This window comes from Plecotus auritus (genome assembly GCF_963455305.1).
Source record: "Plecotus auritus genome assembly, chromosome: 2".
NCBI classification, from domain to species: domain Eukaryota; kingdom Metazoa; phylum Chordata; class Mammalia; order Chiroptera; family Vespertilionidae; genus Plecotus; species Plecotus auritus.
In genome coordinates this window covers 145,105,013-145,127,205 of record NC_137771.1, presented here as the reverse complement: position 1 = coordinate 145,127,205, position 22,193 = coordinate 145,105,013, and the positions used below count along the sequence as shown (strand labels likewise).

Genomic DNA, 22,193 nt, shown 5'->3' with positions numbered 1-22,193 from the left:
GCTGGTCCCAGAGAAGGTTTCCTGGCTAACCCTCTGTTAATTAGGATACACCATTCTCATAAAAACACTAATTAGTTACAGTTTTACATTATTTTCTTTAAAATTTTATTTAAAAGACAAATACCAAAATACTTTCAATATTAGTAACTCTAAAGATAATGAACAGGTTAAAAGGAAAAATCATGCATACCTTATGTAACTCAGAAGATGAAGACTTTTTCCTTTTTCCTTCTGTGACAATTTCTACAAAGACATGGTTAAAGTTATCATTTAATATCTAAATAAGATAAACAATATAATAAAAAATCCTTTCACAGCCATCCTTTGCTTTAAACTAACTTCTTCATAAATTTAGAATTTATATTGATACATTTTACAGAACCTGATGGACTAAAAACATAAAGGTCAAAAAATAATAAAAAGAGTAGCAGATTCTCACAAAATGTCTCCATTAAACAATATATGTATGATGACAATTTTTAAAAAAATAAAGGCAAACTTGGGTCTATGAACTAAATTCTCTGTCAAAAGTCCTAACATCCAATGAGTGTTTAATAAATATTGGTTGAACCATATAACCAGACAAATTATCAAATTATTATGATGAAAAGTGGGGAGGGAGAAGCACAAGTTGAGAGCTAGAAGTTGGAAATATTTTACAAAAACACTTTTAATTCTACTATTTAATCATCTATGTACCTGGGAACAGCTTATGTGTTTCCTCACCAACATTTTTCAGACTTCCTGTAGATTTTTTTTTTTAGAATATTTCTTTTATATATATACTAGAGGCCCAATGCATGAAATTTGTGCATGAGTAGGGTCTCTAGGCCTGGCCGGCGATCAGGGCCGATCTGCGGGGCAACTGGCAGAGCTATCGGGGAGCCCCCCTGGCACCTGCCTTGGCTGGCCTGGGGCCTGCAAGCTGGGGGCAGCTCCTGTGTTGAACGTCTGCCCCCTGGTGGTCAATGCGCATCATAGCGACCGGTCGTTCCACCAGTCATTCCTCCACCATTCGAATGATGCGCTATGATGCGCATTGACCACCAGGTCGCTATGATGCGCATTGACCACCGGTCGCTATGATGCGCATTGACCACCAGGAAACCTCGGACTCCACATACATCATTTCATGGTTACATCGCCATCTCCCATTTATTTATTAAAAAAAAAAGTTCCGTCATTTCAATGTATGTACATATGTGCTTTATGTTTTTTATTATTTATTTACTACAAGGTCAGAAATTGTTATCTTTCTTTTAAATTTTTTTACTGTTTCACTTCATTACTGCTGTGTATGTGCTCCATGTGAGTGACACAGGTGCTTACATAGGTGGGTTCTGACTTACGGCGAAAATCGCGTTATGTTGCACCATAGGAACAAAACTCTGACATAACCCAAGAACCTACTGTATTAGGCTTTTATTACTTGGGATTTTTTTATTGATTTAAGAGAGGAAGGGAGAGGTAAAGATAGATACATCAATGATGAGAGAGAATTACTGATTGGCTGCCTCCTGCACACCCCCCCCCACTGGGAATCTAGCCCAGAACCCGGGCATGTGGACTTGACCGGAGTTGAGCCCGGGACCCTTCAGTCCACAGGCTCACATTCTATCCACTGAGCCAAACCAGCTAGGGCTGTAGTTTTTTTGTTTTTTTTAATGATTCATTCAATCAGCAAATATTGATTGAATGTCTATCATTTGCCTGGCACTGTGTTAGGTAATGAGTACAGTGTACTGAGCAAACTACTAGTAGATACAGTGCAAGCTTTTCTGTAACTTACAATTTACTGGAATATATCACATAATAATATTATATTTCATAACAAAAATGAATAAATATCCACACATATATGGTCATCTATTTATAACTAACACACCATTGCAATTCAGTGGTAAAGGGATGGTCTTTTCAATAAGACATGCTGAAGCAATTTGATAACCAAGTGAGAAAAATAAATGAATAAATAAACAAACCTTGACCTCTGCACTATACACAGAAATTAATTTTAAATGGATCATAAATTCAAATGTCAAAGAAAAATAAATAAAGCTTCCAATAAATAAAGGGAATATCTTCATGACCTTGGGGTGGACCAAAATTTCTCAAACAAGACACAAGAAGTACTAAGCACAAAGAAAAAGATTAATAAACTAGGCTTCATTCAAATTAAGAACTTCTGTTCATCAAACCTCATCGTTAAGAGAGTGAGAATGTAAGCCACAGACCAGGGGAAAAAAGATTATTTATAGTACATATACCTATGTACAGCAAGGTGACTATAGTTAATAATACTGAATAATTCATACACCTGACTCATAATCAGAATGTATAAAGAACTCCTACAAACCAAAGACAAGACAACCCAACCTTCAAAATGGGCAAAAGTCCTAAACAAAGAGTACCTAGGGAGGAAAGGAATATTGACTGGGACAAGACACAAGTTAACCTTCTGAGATGCTGAAAATGTTTGATATCTTGATCTAGGTGATGACTACACAGGTATGTGTATATAAGTATAAAAAGTCATCAAACTATGTATTAAAGGTATGTATAAGAATATTTAAAAAAATAAAATTTACAAAATAAGAGATATGTACTAGTATACTCTGCTGTATGTAAATATCTCAATTTAAAAGTGTTTTTCTTAATTTTTTATCTTTCACTGACTGGCTTATTTCACTTAACATAATGCTCTCCGGGTCCATCCATACTGTTGCAAATGGTAAGAGTTCTTTCTATTTTATAGCAGCATAGTATTACATTGTGCAAGTGTACCAGTTTTTTAACCCACTCATCTGCTGATGGGCACTTAGGCAGTTTCCAAATCTTGGCTAATATAAACTGTGCAGATAAAAACATAGGGGTGTGCCCTAACTGGTTTGGCTCAGTGGAAAGAGCGTCGGCCTGCGGACTCGAGGGTCCCAGATTCGATTCCGGTCAAGGGCATGTACCTTGGTTGCGGGCACATCCCCAGTGGGGGGTGTGCAGGAGGCAGCTGATCGATGTTCCTCTCTCATCGATGTTTCTAACTCTCTCTCCCTCTCCCTTCCTCTCTGAAAAAATCAATGAAATATATTTAAAAACAAAACAAACAAACCAAAAAAAAACAGGGGTGCATATATTCTTTCTAATTGATGTTTCTGATTTCTTGGGATGTATTCCTAAATAACAATTATAATAAATGAATTATAGTTTATCCAGAAATTTATAAAGTAAAAATAACTTCTCTTAAGTTCATGGTACATAACATTAATTTCACTATATTCATTCCTTGAAGCAAACGCTGATGTAAAAATTATTTTAACCTCTATATGTAAGCTTTCAATCATTTTAAATAATTTTTAATGAAATAGCATTCCACACCCGGCCAGCATGGCTCAGTGGTTGAGCCAAGAGAGCACCATTCGATTCCCTGCCCAGGTTGCAAGCTTAATCCCCCAGTGTGTGGGGCGTGCAGGAGGCAGCCGATCAATGATTCTCTCTCATCATTGATGTTTCTCTCTTTCTCTTCTTCTTCCTTCCTCTATGAATAAAAATATATTTTTAAAAAATGAAACAGCATTCCTTAGAGAAAACCAAAAATAAGTAAATCTTATATATATATATATAAAAGGCTAAGTGACTAACTGTTCGTCCACCTGACCGTCTGACCAGCTGGTATATATGACATGCACTGGCAATTTAAAAATAAACACTGACTCGCGCATGCACGATACATATAAAGCTCTCGCTGGCACCAATCTCAAGCAACACCAGAATGTATCTGAAGACCAACTATTGGTACAACATACCAGAGTTTTTAATATTAAGCTGAATACTATTTTATTTTTTTTAACTATTTTTGTTGAAGTACATGATAGCAATCTTGGGGTTTTTTTTAATATATTTTATTGATTTTTTACAAAGAGGAAGGGAGAGGGATAGAGAGTTAGAAACATCGATGAGACAGAAACATCAATCAGCTGCCTTCTGCACACCTCCCACTGGGGATGTGGCCGCAATCAAGGTAAATGCCCCTGACTGGAATCGAACCTGGGACCCTTCAGTCCACAGGCCGATGCTCTATCCACTGAGCCAAACTGGTTAGGGCATGAATGCTCTTTTAAATGCTATATGTAAATTCGATTTATTTAGCAAAGTAATAGCTAAAATTCATGTCATCGAATTTCAGAAACACCAACTGTCTCACATTCACATATTATTGGTATTAGACAGTGAATTCAAATTATGAATGGAAGATGACATTAACCGTATAGTTAAGGCAGAAATTCCAGATGAAGACCAGTATTACTCCTTCAGGAATGCTGTGTCATAAATTAAAATTGAAAGTAGGTGCAATCATCATGCAACTGGGAAATCTTAGGAGTAAATGGGGTCTTTGTAATGGTACTAGATTTATTACCAAAAGATTGTGACCTAACATAATCAAAGCTAAAGTATTAACAGGACCTGCAGAAGGAGAGGTTGTTCTGATTCCAAGAATTGATTTGTCCCTGTCTGACACTGGCCTCCCATTTGAATTAATTTGAAGAGTTTCCTATGATGCCAGCATTTGCGATGACTATTAATAAATCATAAGAACAAACGCTAGACAGAGTAGGAATATTCCTAGCTGAACCCGTTTTCAGACATGGTCAGTTATATGTTGCTTTCTCTCGAGTTCAAAGAGCGTGTGACATTAAAGTTGTAAATACTTCATCACAAGGGAAATTAGTTAAGCACTCTGAAAGTGTTTTTACTCTTAATGTGGTATAAAGGGAGATATTAGAATAAGTTTAATCAATTTATCAGTCATTGTTTTTATCAATATTGTTTTTATATCATGTTTTTGTTATTTTTATATCATCTTTGTTTTTATATCATGTTATTATTTTCTTATTTATCAATTTATATATTATTTTCATATACATTTTACTAATTTTCTTTCATCTCTGACACTTCTACTATAAAGGGCAAATAGCAATATTAAAATACCTTGTATTTTAATTTTATAATACTATATTATATATACTATTTTGACATGTAATTTTTTGCAATAATGTAATTACTGCACGAATCTTTCTTCTAATTAATTTCCTTTCAATGTTCGCGAATCCGTGCACTGGGCCACTAGTTTTTAAATAAACGGTCAGAGGGGAAGGGCACTGTGAGGCTGGGTGAAAAGGGTGAAGAGATTAAGAAAAGAAAGAAACCTCATAGACAAGTGTGGTGATTACCAGAAGGAAAGGAGGGTTAGGCGGATGTTAAAGAGGATACACTGGGGATAAATGGTGAAGAAAGGAAACTTGACTTGGTGTGGTGAACACACAATACAACATACAGATGATGTATTATAGAATCGTACCCTCTGAAACCTACTAGTATATAATTTTATTAACCAATGTCACCCCCATGGGCCAGTGATTTACTATCCAATCCTCTGCCTTCTATCATCAGGCCTAAGGATCACATTATTCACCACCCCAATAAAGTTAAATAAATAAATAAATAAATAAATAAATAAATGGTAAGAAAGCCTTTACCTTACATAAATTCACTTTCTAGTCAATTTTTTAAAAATCTTTATTATTGAAAAGTATTACATATGTCCCCTTTTCCTAGTCATTTTTTAAAAAAAAATTTTTAATTGATTTCAGAGAGGAAGGAAGAGGGAGAGAAACATCAATGATGACTCATTGATGGGCTGCCTCCTGCATGCCCCCCACCCTCTCGGGAATTGAGCCTGCAATCCAGGCATGTGCCCTGATCAGAAATAGAACTGGCTACCTCTTGGTACATGGGTCGACGCTCAAACACTAAGTCACACCTGCCAGGATCTAGTCAATTTTAAATTTAATACAATATTTTTTTCAATATATATTTTTAAAAGGAATATCAATTGCTTAAATTACAATTTATAGATTACTACTCCCAGACTAATTCATTGAGTTAAAAGTGCTTCTATACTGTTTTGTAGCATGTTACCCTGTTTCTTTAATTAATACTACTGTGACTTCCCAAAATTTTAGGTGTTTTTATAATAAAGTTGCTCCATCTTATACTAGATTGGTTTTTTGAGCATTTAACAAATATATGATGTGCTTCTTGTAGTATAGCATAGTGCTCAAGAGTAGATTTTAAAGCCAGACAACCTAACTTTATATCTTGCTTACTAGCTGTCTCTACTCTAAAACTCGGTTTCTCATCTCTAATACAGGGCAGGATACCCAGCCTTTTTCTTTTCTTTTCTTTTTTTATAGAGAGAGAGAGGAAGGGAGAGAGAGAGACATCAATCAGCTGCCTCCAACATGCACCCCGACCAGGAATAGAGCCCACCACTTTTTCGTGTGCAGGATAACACTCCAATCAAGCCTTATCAGCCAGCCTCCTAAATTAATGAGGACTCACATTAGACTAACCCATCTGGGAGGCAGGTTTGAGACAGCAACAAAACAAAGTGCCAGTCCAGATCTTTGGAGCTACTCAATCCTTCCCATAACCCATTTCCTGTGTTACCATGGGCCACTGATTTACTTTTCAATCCTCTGCCTTCTATCATCAGGCCTAGGGATCACATTATTCACCACCCCAGATACCAATCTCTACAGCCTTACATCTCTTATGTATTCAACTCTACCCTTTCATCTACCTTCTTCTCTATCTCTTCTCTAGCCCATTAAATTCCTTTCCAGAGTAATACAATTTCCTTAAATTCTGAATCTTCTTGAACATTTCCTCCACCTTAGTTTAACCGAATCCTAGATTTTTATTGACTACACTATTTTTTAAGACACTCTCTCAAGAAGCTTCTTCTCCCACTTACAAAATTATGTTAACAATTTACTCACCCAATCACCACTTCCAATGAATATTCTATCTTTATTGCAATAATTCCTTTTTTTATTCCCATAAATTAGATATATTACTTTACCCATACTTGTGATCGCCATGTACTGAGCCAAGACCAGCTCTCTAACATTCCTAGAATATTCTGATACTTGATTCATAGTTTTCCTATCATTACAATCTACCATCATTCTGAATCTCTAACACTTCTATTAATCAACTCAGTCAATACAAAGGACTGACCTTAATTTATTCTAACAAGCTTCCTCTACATGTCCCCATTTCAGAAACATACACTCATGAATGGATTTAAGGAATAGTGTTGTACCTTTCAAGTTCTCAAATGAGAACCTCTCATTCTACAACGTACTGTCCTCTGACCCTTCCATTTCCTCACTCACACTAAACCCATTTTTGCCCCCACATCTTGTCATACCCTTTAACCCTAATTAAAACTAAATTCACTGGGGACGGCTGGGGAGAGGTCAATGGGGGAGAAAGGAGACTTATGTAATACTTTTAACAATAAAAGATTTTTAAAAAAAACTAAATTCACTTTTTTTCCAAATTCTTCTTCCTAGACAACTTAGCACTACTGAAGAAAGACACATAATTATAAGAACTGCAGCTATTGCCAAAACTGGTTTGGCTCAGTGGATGGAGCGTCGGCCTGCGGACTGGAGGGTCCCGGGTTCGATTCCGGTCAAGGGCATGTAACTTGGTTGCGGGCACATCCCCAGTGGGGGGTGTGCAGGAGGCAGCTGGTCGATGTTTCTCTCTCATCGATGTTTCTGACTATCTATCCTTCTTCCTTCCTCTCTGTAAAAAAATCAATAAAATATATTAAAAAAAAAAAAAAGAACTGCAGCTATTACTGCTACACACTCAAACTTGTTTTAACAAAGATTTTTAAGTTACTTAATAGTTCATATATTTATCCCTAATTGACCTCCTACTCTATTTTGAGCTCCCAATACTTGAAAGTCTCTCTTTCTCAAAAGATGATTTTGCCTCCTATTTCCCTAGATCCTCAAGCATGTCAAACTCATGGCCGGCGGCATGCCCCATTTAAATAAACGAGGCATGCATCCCGCTGGCCCAGAGTTTGACATGCTTGCATAAAACTGGGGAAGGAGGGAAGAGTTTCAAAATCACACAAGTTTGAAAATCACTGCATGCTCAGTCACCTCTTGGAGAAGCACAATGTATAATAGCATAGCAAAAACCCTGTAAAATCCTGTAGTAAATACAATTTTCTTCTCAAACATAATTGTCCATGGAGCCTCCTTTTTTCCAAGTAGGCTCACTAATGTCCTGTGACAGTAGAAGAGGTTAAAATTATAAATTTGTAGTCAGGAAGACCAGACTTTGATTCCTGGCTCTGCTTCTTACTGTTGCTTATGGCTGTCCCAGTCTGCTCATCTGTAAATTAGAAATAATAACTACCTTATAAGACTTTAGAAAGAATGAAAGTTTGTAAAATTTTTAACATACTGCTTAGTACCTAAGTACTAAAAAAAATTTTTTTTTTAATTTAAAAAACCATATACAGCCCTGGCTGAGTAGCTTAGTTGGTTAGAGTGTCATCCCAATAAGCCAAGGTTGTGTGTTCCATATCTCAAGGCACATACAAGAAGCAACCAACGAATGCATAAATAAGTGGAACAACAAATCTATGTTTCTCTCTCTCCCCCGCCCCTAAAAAAAATATATATATATATATATACACTTAACTCAAAAAAGAATAAACAAAGATAATGAAGAATGTTGTCTGAAGCAACCAGTTGAAAACCTGAAGTTTAAACTTTCCTGAAGTTTAATTCAAAAACCCGTTTATGAATTGTTTTGTAACTCTAATATATGTTTACATTTTTTGTTGGCATTAAATGGTCATTCTTGATGATCCATGAATTTAATTATTTCATTCAACTGTCAGGAAACCTGTCTCTGGTGCCAATTCTTTTTTTAATCTGTCCCCAACTAATTTACTGCTTTTGGTATGCTGTGAACTTGGAAATAATATAGTTTTTGCAATAATTCCTTTTTGCTTATGAATAATTTTAAAATACAGATTCAGTGTACTCTGAAGAAAGGCTTGAGAAGATTCTCATGAGCGAATTTTAAACTAAGGTAATGACTACCCCTGAAGTTGTGTTAGGAAGCACACAAATGACATCACATGAACAGTGTGCATTTTCCTAATGTGTCCATTTTACTTGAAGGTTTTAGGGGAGAAACAAAGTACTTTAAAACAAATACTATGGCTCTAGCTGGTTTGGCTCAGTGGATAGAACGTCAGCCTGCGGACTGAAAGGTCCGCGGTTCGATTCTGGTCAAGGGCGATGTTTCTAACTCTCTATTTCCCTTACTCTCTGTAAAGAATCAATAAAATATATTTTTAAAAAAACAAATACTATGATCTATTTGAGGCATACACACTTTTCTCTATATCCATATATATATATTCAAATGCAAAGAATATCTCTAAAATACACACACACACAAAAGACAATACGGGTTGCTTATAAAAGGAATTTCAGGTTTTCAACTGCTTCAGGCAACGTTCCAGCGATCTGGGTTCACTCTCCATTGCGGATAAGAACAGGAAAAAAAAAAGTTTGAGATACACCACCACCAGGGCATTCTTAAATAAATTTGGAATGGTTAAGGCTGTTTCTGCAAAAATAAAAGGTACAATAAAAAAATGAGAAAACGAAACAAAATAATTGATTCATCAGATGTTAGTTTGTGATGTAGTACCCAAGACTGAAGATAGCCATTTACACCGTGAAGCATCCCAGGCCGGGTAGCTCAGTTCCTTAGATGGTCAAGATTGAGGGTTCAATACCCAGTCATACAATAAACAACCAATTAATACATAAATAAACGGAACAACAAAAATCGCTTTCTCCTCCCCCTCTTCTCCTCCCTCAAAAATAAATAAACCGTAAAGCAATTTCAAAAACAAAAACATGCTCAGAATAAAAGCACACGAAATAACGGCTTTAAATCCGTTGTTCGACTTTTTAATCGCTTTTAGGAGCAAGAGGAGACTGGAAAAGTAAGATTATTTAAGCGGGCCAGTTCAGAAGGAAAACATGTTGCAGCATTTATCTGACGAATTAAAGAGTCAACTGGCAAGCCCCGCCGTTCCACTAGCAGTCGCTACTACCTACACGGAGGTAAGAGGGCAGAAGAAAGAGGCAACAACGAGATCAAAGGAATCGAGGAAAGTGGAGTGAGGCACTGAGGAGCTGGAAACAAAACTGGAACATTGGAGGAATTACGAGGAAGGCGTGGCAGGATAGCGGCAAGCCAACTGGGAAGATCAGTGGGCGATAAGGCTCCTGCAGGGTGCTCCCGACTGGAGGAAAAGAATTAAAGGGTGTCACGGAGAAGAGCTGCCGAGGCTTCGGTGACAGCTCGGAGTCGGTGTAGGACCCGCAGGGGCGGGGGCGACCTCCGGGTCTTCCATTGTGCGCGCCCCTCCGCTCCCTCCCCTCCCCACGCTACCCCGCCCCCGCCGGAGCGCGAGCCCTCGTCGCTCCCGGGCCGCAGCACCCGCCACCGGGCCCTCCCATTCGCCCAGGTAGGAGATAATCCGCTCAGCCCTCCTCCAACCGGTCCTTACCCGATGAAGATCGGCGTCGCCCGGCCTTCCTCCTGTCCATCTTCTCCTCCCGCTGCTGTAGTCGCAGTTGCAGTCGCTGTCACCTCAAGACCCCTCAGGCTGGGGGAGGGAGGGGGAGGGGAGGGGGAAAAAAAAAAAACAGGAAAGTGTCAATCGCGCTTGCGCAAGAGTCGGCGTGTGCCCTCAGACCGGAAGTCATCCATGCCTCCCACCTCCACCCGGAAGTTACTTCCCCGGACTTTGTTTTCTTTGCGCGTTGCCACTTGTAGTGGTTTGTTTGTGTGTTTTGTGTGTGTGTGTGTGTGTGTGTTTCTGTTTTTTGTTTTTTGTGGGGGGTAGGGGGTTGTTTTTTGGTGTGTTTTTAGTGACGCTTTTTTCATTGTCTGCACTAGCGACAAAGTAAGGGTGCGAAGTTTTAACCCGAGATCTTCAAAAGGCTTTGCCAACTGGGAAACTAGCTTGACTGAAAAACAGGAGAGGAACATTTGAGTTCCTGTTCCTTGGCCAGCTCCCTGGCGTATGTCCTTCGTTTGGCTCAAATAAAGGCTTATAAAAATTCCCACGAAAGTGCTGGCTGGGTTGGTTCAGTGGATAGAGCGTTGGGCTGGGGACTGAACGGTCCCAAGTTCGACTCCAATCAAGGGCACATGCGTGGGTCACAGGCCCGATCCCCAGCAGGGGGCGTGCAGGAGGCAGCTGATCAATGGTTTCTCATCATTGGTACTTCAATCTCCCTCTCCCTTCTTTGAAATCAATAAAAACATTTTTTTAAAAAATTCTCAAAGTAAAAAAATTGGAAACTAGGAATTCTACCGGTTCACTATATCCCGTGAGGTGATGAAAAAAAAAGTTATTCCTTTTGCAGTTTTACTTTCCTCCGGATCTCGCCTATAACTTGGTCCTCACCGTGCTTCCTCAAACAAAAAGATCTAGCAATTGATTTAGCAGTTTGAGTAGAAATAAAGTACGTCAGCTGAGAAAAAAAAAGTCAGAGGATCTCTTTAACATTCAAGCTCCTTATTTTTAAAGGCAGGGGTGGGGGACTGAGCATCAATTTTTTAAACATAAAATGCTGAAATGATAGAAAGTGGGTGGATGTAAAATGGAATTCGTTCAACTAATTTTCATTACTGTACTTAAGGGCATAGCTTGTCCTCAATGAACTCAACTTATAGACTGATTATTTTTTATCCTTTCAAAGAACCCATCAGTTTAGATTATTGGCCTATTTGGTTGTAATGTACATATTTAAATAATATTTTTTATGTGTAAGTTTTAATATCAATAACTTGATCAAAATTCAACAGAGCACTCCAGTCAGAGGCAAAATAACTATATTTGCACTGTTCCAAGCTAGAAGGAACCCTGGAGATACTAAGTTTAATGGCAGCTTCGCTCTCCCCATTGTACCAAGGTCAACAAAAGAACTTTCCCAGCTCACCACTAGAGCCCAGTCTCGCGCTTCTTGAGTCTGCGGACTAATTACTGTGTGGTCTCTGCTGAGGTAGAGCTAAGCCTCCAGGTGCCAGGGCCTGTTGGGCTGGGGGCTGTGCCTTACTGGGCTGGGATGACTAAAAAGCAACAATACTTAAGGGGTGACTGAGGTTGAAATTCACTACAGGGTTTCATTCAGAGGACCTCCTTTGTTTAACAAATAACTTAGCTTACTGAAAAATATCTGAGTTTTAAGTTTACTCATGAACCAACCTTTTTGTATAATTTAACGCAAGAACTAAACCGGCTTAATTAGCCAATTTTATAGGAAACAAGTTACCTGCAAAGATGGAAATAGAGCAGAGAGATGGAAACATAAAAAAGAAAAGTGTAAGTATACCTAATCCGTTTCCCCAAAAACTAGCAGCTTCCATGAACAGTGATTTTAAAGTTTAGCAGTAAGAAGTAAACTTATGAGAAATGAAATTATAAGAAGTTAATAAAATTATTCAGCTAGCAAATATATTCAGATTTGTCACTTCTGCTAAAAAAGACTTAGTGAGCCAGTTTGTTTCTTTGAATTGGAGCTTGTTTTGAAAGACATATTTGTGGATAAGTGACCTTTAAGCTCAAGAATTTCAAAGAATAAGAGGAAAAGACAAAGAATGACACCTCTTTTAACCAATATTTTTATTGTTTTTAGCTTTACCAATCTACTGCATAATTGACTGTATTGCAAACAACTAAAGGGCCAAAAAGTTTAGTTTCTACTTTTGAGGGAGTCATTTAACAACCTCATTCTGCCTTTCATGAAAGACTAATGAAAGGATTTTTTTACAGTGTTTTATGATGTTCAGTGGAAAGCTTCCTAATTTAAAAATATGAACAAAGTGTATTTGGGGGTAATGTCATTTCTTTTATGTACACTTAGTTCACACCGTATAGAGCCTTCTTTTTTAAAATAGTTTTTTTTTTAGAAAAGGAGCGAAACATTGAGGCATTGTTCCACTTATTTATGCATTCATTAGTTGCTTCTTGACTAGAGATTGAACTCACAACCTTGGGGTATAGGGACAACACTCTACCCAGCCAGGGCTAGAGCCTTGCAAATTAAAATATTTTTGTTTTGTTGGTTCTATTTTGTTTGTTTTTTAATCCTTACCCAAGGATATTTTTCCTTTGATTTTTAGAGAGAGTGGAAGAGAGAGGGAAAGATAGAAATATCAATATGAGAGAAATACATCCATTGGTTGCCTTCTGCATGCACCCTGACCAGGGCCTGGGAGGAGAGGAGGAGCCTGCAACTGAGGTACAGTACGTACCCTTGACCAGAATCAAACCCCGAACCCTTTGGTCCGCAGGCTGATGGATGCTCTGTCCACTGTGCCAAACTGGCTAGGGCTAAATTAAAATAATCTTAGAAATTCATCAGTCTAACATTTATAAGAGAAGAGACAATGGACTGGTTTTATCATAATGGATATGGTTCTTTATTGAGTGTTAGAAGTGTGTATTAAGTATTTAAATTAGCTGTTCATTATATTTTTTAAAAGCAGTGGGTATAGTCTTAATAGTTACAAGACCTAGGGGCAATGTGAAATTAATCAACCCTTTCTTTTACCCCTTGATTAACAATTTCTTTGAAGAGAAATTAATGAAATCTACAAAAGCCCCTTTCTTATCACAAGTGAATTAACTTTAATCCTTACTGGAGGATATGTTTTCATTGATCTTTGAGAGAGAGCCAGAGAGAGGGAGAGAAAGAGTCTTGGAGTAATGTTTCATGGTGCTATTCACCTCATCTTCACTAGTAATTGATTCTTATCTTTAAAATATTGAGAATTTTTATATGAAAGAAGTTTTTCTTCCACAGATAAAGTAACATGTGATTAATTAAAGATAAAGATAGGTTGTTTAGTTTCAAAGATAATTTTTCAGGTTGCCTTCATTTTTATTAAATTTATTGGGGTGACATTGGTTAATAGGATCATATAGGTTTCAAGTATACATTTCTATGATATGTGATCTGTATTTGATGTTTGGTGGTGGGAACACAACAACTTTCCTTTTAAGGCAATCAATAATTGCAACTTAAATGGAATAGCCTGTTCCCAGAAGTTATGAAAACCTGCAGTAACTTAGGGTATTTGAGCAGCAGATGGGTAATCCTTTGTCCGGGAAGCTATGGGAGGAATAGTGTATGTGTCAGCAGTGGTTGGGGTGGTGTCTAGCTGAAGACAGCCCCTGGCCAGAGACAGTACTCTGCACCCCTCCCCCCCTTCCTGTCTTGCTTTTAGGAATGAATTCAAAGGAGATAGCAAATAGCAGCAAAAGAAGGTGAGGATTTATTTGTAGGAAAGAAATACATTCAGAACCTGAGCGGGCAATGTAGCCTGCTGAAACCAAACCAAGTGCTCTGCTTAGGTGAGGTTCGGGATACTTATACCCCTAGACTGGAGGGCCCCTCGATAAGTCTCCCCTTCCTTTATTTCTCAAAAAAAAAAAAATCTTTAAGCTATAAGGCTTCTTCACCCAGGTGGTATGCCACTGGTTAGACCACATTCTGGAGGAGTTCTAAATCTTTCCTCTTCACCTAGGGATCTGCCACCTGCATTGTCTATTTTTGGTTTGTCATGCCTCACATTTTCCCTCCAAGCCCCAAGTGCCTTTCCCAGCCCCTATCTTTCTAACTGCCTACTGTAACATATGCATAAAGATCTCTAAATTTTCATTTGGCCTGAGGACTGAGCCCAAGGTATTCTGTATATATTCCACTAACTTCTTTGAAATGTTCTTTCTTAAAATGTGTTTTTTTAGCATTTCTTCTACTTAATACTTTTGGTTGATTTTAATAGAAAAATTCATGTTATAATTTAGTGAAATTGAGACTTCAGGTAGTCTCATCTTCTTTATCGTTTAACTTTTGGTAACCACTTACCTCTGAATAATTCAAATCAAGGCCCATAGGATCCAGGATTGGACTGAGTCAGTAAATCCAAAATGTAGCTCTCAGAATTACTTGGGAGCTTTTTTTTTTTTTTAATTACCTATTTCCAAGTCTCACCTCAGACCTTTTGAATCAGAATCTCCTAAAAGCGGGGTCTAATAATCTGTATGTTTAAAAGGTTTCATAAGAGGAGGTATCAGGTTGTTGTTGTTTTAAGTATAAAACTAAACTATAGGTCCTAGGGCTGCATACTCTGGAGATAAAATCATAAAGAAATACAAAGCAGTGGTTAGTTTTGAACAAGGGTGCTTGAAGACACATTGGGGATGAATGAATGGTAAAGCCAGCCTAGGATAGTTACAAGGGTGTTTCTCTCTTTTTTGTTTTTAATGAAAAAAAAAAAAAAAGAATCACCTAACAAATATGCAAGGAAATATAAGACTTCTCTCTTGCCGAAACCGGTTTGGCTCAGTGGATAGAGCGTCGGCCTGCGGACTGAAGGGTCCCGGGTTCGATTCCGGTCAAGGGCATGTACCTTGGTTGCGGGCACATCCTCAGTGGGAGGTGTGTAGGAGGCAGCTGATCGATGTTTCTCTCTCATCGATGTTTCTAGCTCTCTATCCCTCTCCCTTCCTCTCTGTGAAATATCAATAAAATATATTTAAAAAAAAAAAGACTTCTCTCACTCCAGGAACCTCCTGTCCCAGTTCCCAGTTCCTCTACCCAAAGGCAACCACTGTTAATGGTTTCTTGTGTATCTCTTCAGAAATGAGACATTCTCTGTCCACACAAACATATATATGGACATGTGGTCCCCTATTTTTTTTTTGCTCAGTGACAGCTGTGTGATGTTTCTCTTTATAATAGTTCACTAAACTATTAATTTTGAAAACTTTCCTTGCGGGTTCTGTTACATACTCAAACTTGGAAACCCAAAGATTTGGTGACATCTATTTTTTTCTCTTTCTGCCCCCATTATCCTATTTTCTATAGGTCTTTGCCTCAGGTGGATTAAATTCAGCTTATTTTGCTTTTCCTAGGGAGAGGTAGGCAGGGGAAAGGATACTATTTAGTTTGCTCTTTTTTGAACACCTGCATATATAATTTAATAAGCTCTATCATTTTTTACTACTTTCTTTTTTTAATGTATTTTTATTGATTTCAGAGAGGAAGGAGAGATAGAAACATCAATGATGAGAGAGAATCACAGATTAACTGCCTCCTATACACCCCCCACTGGGCATCGAGCCCACAACCTGGGCATGCATCCTTGACCAGAATTGAGCCCAATCCCTCAGTCTGAAGGCCAACACTCTATCCACTGAGCCAAACTGGCTAGGGCTCTACCATTTTCTATATTAACTAAATGGAATTGTATACAGGCATAATTATTTTTCTTTAAAAAAACCTCATAGTTAAAAAACAAAACTGATAGTTGCATTCTGTATTGGGAAATAAAAATAGTGCTTTTGGCCCGGTCAGTGTGGCTCCGTGATTGAGCGTCAACCCAGGAACCAAGAATTCACTGGTTCAATTCCTGGTCAGGGCACATGCCCAGGTTGTGGGCTCAATCCCTGGTAGGGGACTCTCTATCCCTCTCTCTAAATATCAATAAAGACATTTAAAATAATAATAATAACCACACCTACAACAAAACATAGCTGTGTCACCACCTAATCCAGATTACTAGAAGGACCAAATTTGAAATTCTCATTATTATATACTATTCTTTTTTTATTTCATTAAATGTAAAATGACTAGACTACTTAATATAGGAAACTAAGTGTCTAACAAATTCCCTCACTAAATTTTTGATGAATGAATTAAATAATCAGTCAAATAATATGCATTTTTAAGATCACTGGGCTCTGGCTGGTTTCCACAGTGGTTAGTGCATTGGCCTGCAGACTGAGGGTTGCAGGTTTGATTCCGGTCAAGGGCACATATCTTGATTGCAGGCTCCATCCTGGTCAGGTTGTGTGCAGGAGGCAACCAATTTATGTATCTCTCTCCCATTGATGTTTTTCTTTCTCTGTCTCTCCCCCTCCTTTCCATTCTCTCTAAAAATCAATGGAAAAAATATCCTCAGGTAAGGATTTTAAAAAAAAAATCACTGGTAAAAATTTTCTCCCAAGCTCATAGACCTTCTTTGGGCATGCCATCTTACCTTTATAGCTTCTATAAAATAAAGTTCTCTATAAAATAAATATATTAGCTAATAAGATCAATTGCATCCCTTGCAGCTCTGGCAATCTCATTCTTTTCTTTTTAAATATATCTTATTGATTTTTTTTTTCCAGAGAGGAAGGGAGAGGGATAGAGAGTTAGAAACATCGATGAGCTCTGGCCAGTTTGGCTCAGTGGATAGAACATTAGCCTGCAGACTAAAGGGTTCGGGATTCGATTCTGCTCAAGGGCACATGCCCATGTTGCGAGCTTGATCCCCATTGTGGGGTGTGCAGGAGGCAGCCGGTCAATGATTCTCTCTTATCATTGATGTTTCTATCTCTCTCTCCCTCTCCCTTCCTCTCTGAAATCAATAAAAAAATATTTTAAAAAAAGAAACATCCATGAGAGAGAAACATCTATCAGCTGCCTCTTGAACATCCCCTACTGGGGATGTGCCTGCAACCAACGTACATGCCCTTGACCAGAATCGAACCTGGAACCCTTCAGTCTGCAGACTGACACTCTACCCACTGAGCCAAACTGGTCAGAGCTGACAATCTTATTCTTCAAGCTAAGCTATCTTATTCCAATCCATTCTTTAGAAAACTAAGTACATAAAACAATTTCATTCTCTCCTTTATTTTAATAGCCCATCTTGATTTGCAAAGGAGAAAACAAATATATTTAGATGTGTAGGATATTCTGTAAAAATAATTCATAAATTTACTTTTTAACAATTTATATATTTTAAATATATTTTATTGATTTTTTACAGAGAGGAAGGAAGAAGGATAGATAGAAACATCGATCAGCTGCCTCTTGCACACCTCCTACTGGGGATGTGCCCGCAACCAAGTTACATGCCCTTGACCGGAATCGAACCCGGGACCTTTCAGTCCGCAGGCTGACGCTCTATCCACTGAGCCAAACCGGTTTTGGCAACAATTTATATATTTTAGAGAGAGGAAGAAAGAGAGAGAAACATCAACTTGTTGTTCCACTTATTTATGCAATTATTGGTTGATGCTTGTGTGTGCCCTGACTGGGGATCGAACCTGCAACCTTGGCATAATAGGATGATGTTCCAACCAACTGAGCTATTCGGCCAGGGCATAACTTGATATTTACTAACTTTAGAATTATAAAAAAAGGCTCTATAATTGTTTAAAACTATGGATGCATCTTTCTTCTGTATATACAGCTACAGGACTTTTGCTCTTCCTTATGCCCTTAGCAAAAATCTAAAATCCTAACAATATTTAATTACCTACTACTCACCAAGCACTATTCCAAGAACTAGAGCTACAGTAGTGAACAAAACTAAGTCCTTGTCCCTGCTCTCATGGAACTTACATTCTAATGGGGGGAAACAGACAATAAGCAAGTATATGTCACTTGGTAATAAGTGCTAAAAGAAAAGAAAAAGAGAGAGAGAGAGACATGGAAGAAAAGAGGAGAGAGAGAAATAAGAATCATAGATAGGAAGTGAGGAAAGCTAGAGGGGAATGCCCTTTTAGATAGAATGCTCAGAGAAAGTTTCTCTGAACAGTGAAAAGGTGTGCAGAAACTAAGAAAATTATGCCCTATTGATATCTAGGGAAAGAGTGATCCAAGCTGTAAGCATAGCCAAGAGGGAATGCCATTCAACAGGAGCTTGCTCCACAAGTTGAAGGCAAAGAGGCCAGGTGTGGCTAGAGTGAAGTAAGCAAGAGAATGATTGTAAATGACACCTAAGAAAGAGCTAAGAACCAGGTCATGTAACTAGATGGGTAAGCAAGTGAGAGAATGGAAAGAAATGACACTGGAGAGCTCAGGGCCATGTGGGACCTTGTAGGCTGTGGTAAAGACAGGCTTTTATTCTGAGTGAGAGAGGAAACCATTGAGGATTTTGAACAAGGGTGTGAGATCCAATTTAGATGTTCTGAGAACATCTAAATTGGATTTACTATGTGGAAAACAGAAAGCAGGGAGATAAGAGCTTACGCTACTTGTTAGAAGTGGGTTGTAGACTGCCAGTGTCAGTGTTAAGAAATTAAGGAGAGAGACTATTAATGTATTTGTTAAGAACATGAATTTTAGCCCTAGCCAGTTTGACTCAGTGGATAGAGCATTGGCCTGCAGTCTGAAGGGTCCCAGGTTCAATTCTGGTCAAAGGCATACCAGGTATGCCCAGGTTGTGGGCTCAATTCCCAGTAGGGGGCGTGCAGGAGGCAGCTGATCAATGATTATCTCTCATCATTGATGTTTCTATCTCTCTCTCCCTCTCCCTTCCTCTCTGAAATCAACAAAAATAATATTTTTAAAAAGAAAGAGCTTCAGCCTGTGGATTGAAGGGTCACAGGTTGAATTCGGTCAAGGGCACATACATCAGTTGCAGGTTCCTGGACCCTGGTCGGGGTGCTTGCAGGAGGCAACCAATTGTAACAGAAGTTACTGTTTAGCTTCCTGATCACTAAAGGTAGCAGCCTGACTTCCTACAAATCTGACTTACTGCAGACTAGCTTTCTGAGCTGTTTATTATAGATAAAAGGTTGTTTTCCTGGGCAAGTTGTTGCAGGTTGTGGGTCAAAGTCCTCTTTTTATATATGGCCTGTCTATTGTCCCTTAGTATGTTCAGTCTCATTACTTTGCATCATTCACAATTATTTTGAGTTAACACATTGCAGACGGATCACGAGAATTCTCGCTTTATATTACACAGTGTTTTACGAAGTATCTACTTTAAAAAGATATTGGCTTGTAAAAAAATGTAATAAATAACGTCAAAATGCAATGGGTATTTAATTTTAAAGCGTGCCTTTAACATTTATGTAAAACATTTTTTGTACTCATTCATTAGAAACTTATCTGACCACTGGGTAAAGCTAGCAACAAAACTACTGGTCCGCAATGTGTTAAAGTCTTTACCATAGGCTAAAAGGTTAATGTCTTTGTGAAGTGCTTAATTTAGCACGAATCCCCACCAGAAGAATTTAGCAAGCTGAAATTTTTATTTTTTCTAGCACTAACATATTATTTTCACTTTCAGTGGTTACCAATGACACAGGAACTGAGCTTTCAAAGGTTTATTGAACAATCTGACTTACTAGAAGAACTTCAATATGACTTCAATGAAAAAACTGAGCTGAGACACATCGAGACACAAAGGCCTTTTGTCTTTAATTATTATAAAAATGTCCCTGAGAGAAATAGCAAGCGCTACCAGGCCCTTGGCCATTTGCTTGAAAAATACATGTATGAGCTTTTGGAGAAAGTGTGCAAATTACAAAAAGTATACATCACACCAGAGGCTGATAAGGAATCAAGAAGCTTCTTTTTTATGAGTGAGAGAGCATTAACAAATCATCATTCTGCTCTTCTTGTCCTTCTTCAAGACCAGGGGGTCCTTCGAGCTGGTCAATGGAGTCAGCAGGCAATAATATATCATGGTCTAGAACATGGAAGTCAGATACCATGTATTCAAATGGCATTGCAGGCACATTATGATGTAATTGTGTTAAACCCCAATGACAATTTTGTGGACCTAAAAATGGCAAAAGAGTGGAAAGGCCTTTTACCACAAAATATTGAGTCCTCTTCTCTAAAAATGGTTCAAACTGAGAGCTTTTTATCTCTCCAACAGCCTCTCCAGTGTATTCCAAAAAGATGCAGCAACACCCCTGAAGAGCACATGACTTATATTTGGGATTACTTCATTTCAAAGATTGAAGACAAGAATGTTGCCTTCATTGTACATGGTTATGGAGGCTTGGTTTTTATGGACTTGCTTGTTCGTAGGAAGTGGGAAGTAATGAACAAAGTATATGCTGTTGCACTTATTGACTCTCAACATCATGCAGGACACCAGCTGGGAAGTGATATACAGTTATCAGCATGGATAAAGCACCACTGCCAGGAATGGGTGACAAGTCCTAAGCCTTTGAATAGACCTGCAGCTACTGTTTTGAAAAAAGAATTTCCTATGGTTTCTGCAGGCACTGAAAAACATGACTTAGCCATTTCCTCTAGCCTTCAGTCAATTTTTAAATACTTTCAAAAAGCTCTGAAAGCCAAAACAACTATTAATTTCTCTCATGTGCCAATGGCAACTAGAAGCTCCACAAAAATAAATCAAAGTGCTTAATTTACTTTTTTGTCATGTATGATTTTTTTTGTCCCACTGAAACTTTGCTAATGTAGATACTAGAAGAAAAGGAACACTTCTAGCTCAAACACAGTATTATATTCTGGATTAATGTTTGATTTGTTAATTTTTCTAAAGCAAATATGTTTTTTGTAGCCTATTATGAACCAGGAAGTTAGTCCATACCATCGTTAATATTTTACAGTATTAGTCAAGTTAGAGGACCTTTCTTTTGAAAAGCATCTTTCTTATGGCTTAATAGAATGGCACCAAAACTGTAGTCAATGGAAATTAAATATTAAGTCAATCTTTGATTTCTATAGTATTAATGCCGTATTGAAATTATAAGTGAACATAAAAATTAAATATCACAAGCAAATCCTATTCTTTGTATGTTTGTGTTCTTTTGTTTAAATTTTTTGGTTATGTATGTGTTTATTCATACCTTAAGCTAATATTTGAGTGTCTCCTGTCTACTAGGTATTGGAGACACTGGCAAACAAGGCCAACATTGCCTTTATCCTTATGTAGTTTACAGTGAAAAGCAAATTGCAAGCCTGGCCAGTGTGGATCAGTAGTTTGAGCGTTGACCTATGAACTGGGAGGTTCAATTCTGGTCAGGGCACATGCCAGGTTGCAGGCTCAATCCCCAGGAGACAAACCAGCTAGAGCAGAGAAGGGGGTGTGCAGGAGGCAGCTGATCAGTGATTCTCATCATTGACTTTTCTATCTCTCCCTCTCTCCTCCTCTCTGAAATCAATAAAAATATATATTTTTTTAAATTGCAAGTGTGAAATAAAGGGTGCTGTGGAATATCTAGCATAAGAGCTAACAAGCCTCACCCTGACCAGTTTGCGCAGTGGATAGAGCGTTGGCCTGCGTACTGAAGGGCCCCAGATTCGATTCCATTCAGGGGCATGTGCCTTGGTTGCGGGCACATCCTCAGTAGGGGGTGTGCAAGAGGCAGCTGATCGATGTTTCTCTCTCATTGATGTTTCTAACTCTCTATCCCTCTGCCTTCCTCTCTGTAAAAATCAATAAAATGTACTTTTTTA

General features: G+C 38.1%; 2 protein-coding genes across 10 annotated transcripts in view; one reads left to right on the top strand and one right to left on the bottom strand.

Moving 5' to 3' along the window:
* Positions 1–22,193, bottom strand: part of SENP7 (SUMO specific peptidase 7) — a 215,885-nt gene that overhangs the window by 178,482 nt on the left and 15,210 nt on the right. For 3 of the 9 annotated variants that reach the window (XM_080655697.1, XM_080655699.1, XM_080655702.1), the window contains exons 1-2: positions 10,466–10,584; positions 191–243 (exon numbers count right to left, since the gene is read on the bottom strand). In XM_080655697.1, the coding sequence (XP_080511823.1) occupies positions 191–243; positions 10,466–10,505 (93 nt within the window). In that variant the 5' untranslated portion in view covers positions 10,506–10,584. Of the gene's footprint in view, positions 1–190; positions 244–10,465; positions 10,635–22,193 lie in introns of those variants that run through there. The other 6 variants (XM_080655696.1, XM_080655703.1, XM_080655698.1 and 3 more) reach the window with 4 other exon arrangements.
* LOC308241982 (putative protein ARB2BP) lies at positions 10,011–21,521 on the top strand. Its single transcript, XM_080655706.1, has 2 exons — positions 10,011–10,423; positions 20,044–21,521. Exon 2 carries the CDS (start codon positions 20,053–20,055, stop codon positions 21,136–21,138), a length of 1,086 nt encoding a protein of 361 aa, XP_080511832.1. The 5' UTR covers positions 10,011–10,423; positions 20,044–20,052; the 3' UTR covers positions 21,139–21,521.